This window comes from Monoraphidium neglectum (genome assembly GCF_000611645.1).
Source record: "Monoraphidium neglectum strain SAG 48.87 unplaced genomic scaffold scaffold03649, whole genome shotgun sequence".
NCBI classification, from domain to species: Eukaryota; Viridiplantae; Chlorophyta; class Chlorophyceae; order Sphaeropleales; family Selenastraceae; genus Monoraphidium; species Monoraphidium neglectum.
Window position 1 is genome coordinate 1 of NW_014009980.1, and position 5,910 is coordinate 5,910.

Genomic DNA, 5,910 nt, shown 5'->3' on the forward strand with positions numbered 1-5,910 from the left:
CAGGAGTGGCGGTGCCCTGCCAGCTGAGTTTCGTTGTGAGCTCCCTTGTGCTTGATCCTTTCTGCAAGTCTTCCACTGATGCGCTGTTGTCCTGCAATTTGCAAATGACCAACGCCACCCTGACGACCCAACGTGCATGCGCAGCGTTGCAGCCGGGAGTTGTCTTCAAACCTCTCCTTAAGCAGCGTGCACTCGCGCATGCCGTGGCGCCGCGCCCGGAACCGGGCGCCGCCACGATTGTCCGCCCGCTCCTGTTACCCACTTGCGCCGGGCACCGGCCTCTGCACCGCCGCCGCCCCTGCAGGCCCCCTGGCGGGGTCGACTGCTCATGGGGCGCCCAACTCCTCGGCGAGTGAGCTTGATTCACCATGCATGCTTTTGGCACTCCTGCAAGTTGACGTTCTGAAATTGCCTGGGTCTTCTTATACGTGCTTCAGCACACGTTTAGGGGGGCAAGAACATGCCTGTGCCATCGTTTTCAGAGGCAACCGTTGCTTTCGCAAAGCAGGGTTGGGCACAGGGAGGGGCAACCGCCTCACAATTCCTGACGCCCGTACCGGGAGCCCGCTCGGTGGCGCATCTGCGCAGTTGAAAGGCAATCATCCCGGCTGCGGCCGAGCCCATGGCGCTTGGGGTGCATGCCCACATTCCCACATGCTTTGCGTGCTGGGCTGGTTCTGGTATGGTGGCGGCGGCGGCAACAGCCCCCCGGGCAGGCTGGGTAGGCCCCTTTTGAGTGGGGCTTGCCAAGTGGATACCCCGCAAACCTGGCAAGCGGTCGCCAACGCCTCACGGCAGCGGTGTCAGGCAGCCACCCCTATGCACGGCGCGCCTGCGCTGACTCTCACTCATCGCATTCTTGCTTATCTGTGTGGGTAATAACATGAGACTTGCAATTGCACAGAGGGGCGCATGAACGTTGCATTCCCCAACTGGGCCAGTGCATGACTAAACAGTGCGGGGGTGCTCGCCACAAGAAAGCGCTGATGGCAAGGAGCGTCACCAGGCAACGTCACCAACAATTGTGGAGGTAATCAGAGAGCCATGTAGTCCCTGCCCAGCAATCCTTCGCAAAATAAGGACTGCATACCCTTTCGCGCTGAGACGGTGGTTGCATCGGCAGCTGCCCATGGCATGTCGCGTCGTTGCTTGCACAGTTGCCACCTCTAAACCGTGTCCAGGTTGCCGGACTCGCACGCCAGTGTCGCATGACAGCTACAGATCCAGCTTGTATGGTGAAAGTGGTGCACTTGTAGAGCATCGCGCACAAGTAGATCTGCAGGTGCAGCACAAGCACCCATGTTTCTACAAAAAGCTTTACTATTTCACATATGCATGTTGATCCTGGTGGCAGGCGCGTGCACCGCCGCTGGTGATCGGTTCTTATTTGAAACGTTCGACCGCGGCTGGCAGACTAGGTGGGAACATTCAAATCAGAAGAAGTACACTGGCCACTTTGAGGAACTGCAGCGGCCCCACAGCAAGGGCCACGATATGGCAATCACAGTGAGTGCTGGGGGTGTGCATAGCTCAAACTGAGCGCATGCGTGCTTGCCGGCATCTCAGGGCATGTGGGCACTCTACAAGAGAGCAACTCATGGCAGGCCGCAGGCCTAATGACAACATCATAGCAGCATCCACGGGCGCCATACGCGCCTGCCTCACCCCTCTTGCGTCCTGCGCCGCACGCAAGCGCCGCGCACCTCCCCTCTCCCTGTCGCGCCCCAAAACCTCCAGGTCCCGGAGCCCAACAAACACTATGCCATGGCCGCGCTGCTGCCCTTCCCCCTGGCCCCCGAGTCCGGGCTGATCGTGCAATACGAGGCGCAGACGGCGCAGACGCACGGCTGCGGGGGAGCCTATATGAAGCTCCTGTCGCCGCCAGACGGCTGGGCGCCACAGCGGCTGAGGAGCCGGACGCCCTACTCGATCATGTTCGGGCCCGACCGCTGTGGCGCGGCGGCGAGGGTGCGCGAGGGGGCGGGCGGGCCCTCCATCGGCGCGGCTGAGGCGCCGCGGGGCCGCGGGCGGCGTGTTTGCCACTGGGCGGACGGCCCAGGCCCCGCGGCTGTGGGCGGGCGGCCCGAGCAAGCCGGGGGCCAAAACAGCGCGGCGCAGGGCCTCGGCACGCAGCCAACCACCTGCCCCTGACGCTGCCGCGCCTGGCAACCAGATCCGCCCCTGTCCCCCTGCCTTCCGGGTCCCGCCCCCCTCTCCCCATGGACAGGTGCATCTAATCTTGAAATGCTTCAACCCAGCCCTCGGCGCCACGACAGAGCACCACCTGGCGTCGCCCCCGCCCCCGCCGAACGACAGGCTGCCGCACATATACACCCTCATGTTGTCCAAAGAAGGCCGGTGCGCGCACGGCTGGGGGGCTGGGTTGTAGGGGCCGGCCGCCTGCTGTGGAGGGCGTGGGCAGGGGCGCAGGCTGCTGTTCCGGCAGCACCGGGAGTGTGCGCACCGCGCTGCGCAGATGATGGGCGCGGGGGTGCCAGGCTGGGGCGTTGTCATTAGGTCCTCTGAGCGTGAGAGCGCCACGCCTGCCCCTATGCCCTACCCCAGATATACACACATTTACGTATTTACATACTCACATGCACACACGGGGACGCACATCCATACACTTACATGCATCAACACACACGGGCGCTCACACACACACACACACACACACACACACACGCACACACAATTCGCGCGTGCAGCTACCGCGTTCTGATCGATGGAGAGGAGCGCGCTGCGGGCGGTCTCCTGGATGACGGCGCCTTTGAGCCGCCGCTGCGCCCGCCCAAGCGCATCCCCGACGCCTCTGATGAGAAGCCCCTCGCCTGGGACGAGCGCGAGGAGTGAGCGGGCGGCGCGGCCCGCGTGGACGGGGAGGGGGGCCGGGCGGCGCTGGTGTTGGGGTGGGGCTTGAAGCAGAGGGGGCCGCTTGCACAGCTGATCTGGCCGTCCTACCCACAAACAAACACCCAAACACACAAACTCGCACACACAAAACAGAGTTCTGTGCGCACCAACAGTCACACGTCGGCGTAGGTTGCCCGCATCCCCCCATATGCCTCCTTGCATCCCCATCATCACCCCTGCCCCCAGATAGCGAACCCTTTTACACCCCCAAACAACCCAACCAGGATTGACGACGTCCGCGCCGTCAAGCCGTCTGACTGGGACAACCGAAAGATGGTGCGCGGGGTGCTCAGGAGCTCCCCCAGGGCCGACACCGTGACGCCGCCATGTTGCTCCCCACTGCGCCGGTACCCATCCTGTTGCTAAGCCCAACTATGCCCCCCCAGCCGCCCAGCCCGGGCCATGCCGACACGCCCCAGTGCGGCCGGCCCCGGCTCACCGCACCTGGCTGCCCGCAGCCTCTCCCATTGGTGCCATAACAATCTCCACCCGACACCAACCGATGCCAACCGACGCCCCTCAGATCGTCGACCCGGACGCAGTCATGCCCGCGGGCTGGCTGGAGGGGGAGCCGACCCACCTGCTTGATGAGGGCGTGCCAAAGCCGCGGGACTGGGACGATGCGCGAGATGGCGTGTGGATGCCTCCAGAGGTGAGAGGGCAGGGGGGCGCAAGCAGTCGTCGCGCACGCGCCTGAAGTCGAGTGGAGTGTGTGCGTGTGTGCGTATGTGTTGTCGCAGTGGGGGAGCAGGGCAGCCAGAGGCGAGAGGGCTGGGCGCGCTTTTGGATGTGGTGTTTGGTGGAGCAGAAGGGGGCCCGGGGTGCTGAGGAAGTTCAGCGGGCGCTGTCAGAGGTGATCAAGCTGTGTGTTGGAAGGCGGGCAGGCAGCCGGCCGTCCGGAAGGGAGTGTCGAGGTGTGTGGAGTGTACTGTTGGGTGAGGCCAGCAGATGTAATCCCTGGGGGATGACGGCACCCTACCCGCGCGCGGGGGGCGTGTGGGGTGGGCACTGGCGGTTGTGAGGGTGGGATCTGGGGTGATGAGAGAGGGCTCTGCACTTAGATTTTACGCGCACGTGAGCGACACAGCGTCCAGCATGTCTGGCCCATGCGCTGAAACAACCGTACGCGCTGTGTACACCCGTGGGTACGTGCACACACATGGGCATGAGAACGCACACACACACATACACACACAAGCGTGCGAGGAACTTACGCCTTCCAATGAATGTTCGCTGACGCCGCAGATTGAGAACCCTCGCTGCAAAAGCGCCCCTGGCTGCGGCCCCTGGCGCCCCCTCAAGCGCAACCCCAATTACAAGGGCGTCTGGCTGCCCCCGCGCATCAAGAACCCAAACTATCAGGCGAGCGGGTCTCAGGGTTGACCCACACACGCACGCACGCACACACACACACACACGCGCGCGCGCGCGCGCTTGCGCACGCACGCACGCACACATGCCAGACGCGGGGCTGGGAAGGGAATTTTGAGTGTGCGGCAGTCCGGGGCATGGCGTCACGTCCCAGGAAAAGGGAGCATTGCCCAGGGTGCATGCGCCCTTGCAGTGATTCGTGTCTTGCGCCTCAACTCTCCAGGCAGTGCCCGCCCCTGGCCTCGGCCAACACGCAATGGCACACACACACACACACACACACACACACACACACACACACACACACACACACACAGGCGCACACACTTACACACAACTCCGCTCTCTTGCCGCAGGGCGAATGGAAGCCGCGGCTTATCAAGAACCCGGCGTACTTCGAAGGCCAATCAGTGGACGCACCTCTCAAACGCATAGCGCCCATCCGCGCCGTCGCCTTTGAGATTTGGACCACCGGTGAGCCCAGCGACACGCGCCCCCAACTGGCCTGAGAAACGGAAAGAAAGGGCAGCCCTGGGACGACTCTACTTGTGCCTGCCGCAGGCGCACAGTAGCGGGGGCGGGCAGGGCCGGGCGTCGGCTGGGGGCTTGAATGGCGTCCCGGCCCTGTCCGCGAGGGCGACCAGGGCAGGGCCGGCCGGCGCGGCGTCTCTGCCACTCGCCCGCACGCACCACCCCCGAGCCCGAACATCTCAAGACCGCGCCCGCAGGAACGCCACGCCAGCCCCGTCCCAGGCGGTCGCCACCGAACCTTCAGCACTCCCAAAAGCCAAGTGCACACGACTTCCCATGCGCACGGCCCTGCCCCCCCCCCCCCAACCACGCACATAGACACACACAAACACACACACACACACGCAAACACGCGCGCGCGCGCGCACACACAAGCGCTTACTCCCATGTGCATACCACATGCTACACGATCCCTGGACCCCGCAAAACCCTGCTGCAGACAAGGGCTACCTGTTTGATGGGGTGCTAGTGGCGCCAGAGGAGGGCGGGGCAGAAGCTGCCGAGGCGTACCGCCTGGGGGTGTGGCGCCGCCGCTACTGGGAGGAGGTGGGGCAGTACAGTACAGCAAGGGGGGCCGGGCGCCCGTGGAGGGTGTAAAATGGGGGGAAGTCGGGACAGCGGATGAGTGCTGGGCGGCGGCGGGGGGCCCGTGGCAGAAGCAATGCGCCCCCGTGTCGATGCAATTCACACCCCCTCGTTCGCAACCCCCTGGATTCAAGCCACCCTCCTGCAGCATGCCACCCTGGAGCCCCTCCCCTTCAGCCCTCTGACCCTCCCTCCCCACTTCATCGACACTCGGTACCTCCGACATGCTCTGCCCTCGCCCGCAGTACGGCGCCGCAGAGACCGCGCACCGCCGAAGCCAAATCGCCCAGGTCCCCGCCCCCGCCCGCTGGATCATGCTCGCGTTTGAATCGGAGCCCCTGGCGCAGCTGCGCGCCGCGGCGGTGCCCGTGCTGGAGCAGCTGTACGCACGGCCGTGGCTGGCCTATGTGGTGCTGCTGCTGCCGCCTGCGGGGGCGGTGCTGCTGGTGGGGTGGCTGCGGCGGCGCCAGGTGGGCGGGGGCGCGGGAGCGTGCGCGCGGGGACGGGGGG

The 5,910-nt window shown here is 64.9% G+C and overlaps 1 protein-coding gene across 1 annotated transcript; it reads left to right on the forward strand.

The window, feature by feature from the left end:
• Positions 1–1,494: 1,494 nt before the first annotated feature.
• Positions 1,495–4,793, forward strand: MNEG_13139 (putative Calnexin Flags: Precursor; the record flags this gene model as incomplete). The annotated part of the gene is made up of 7 exons (XM_014038389.1): positions 1,495–1,506; positions 1,738–1,968; positions 2,228–2,358; positions 2,709–2,849; positions 3,138–3,189; positions 3,437–3,565; positions 4,641–4,793. 7 exons carry the CDS (start codon positions 1,495–1,497, stop codon positions 4,791–4,793), a joined length of 849 nt encoding a protein of 282 aa, XP_013893843.1.
• Positions 4,794–5,910: the final 1,117 nt, after the last annotated feature.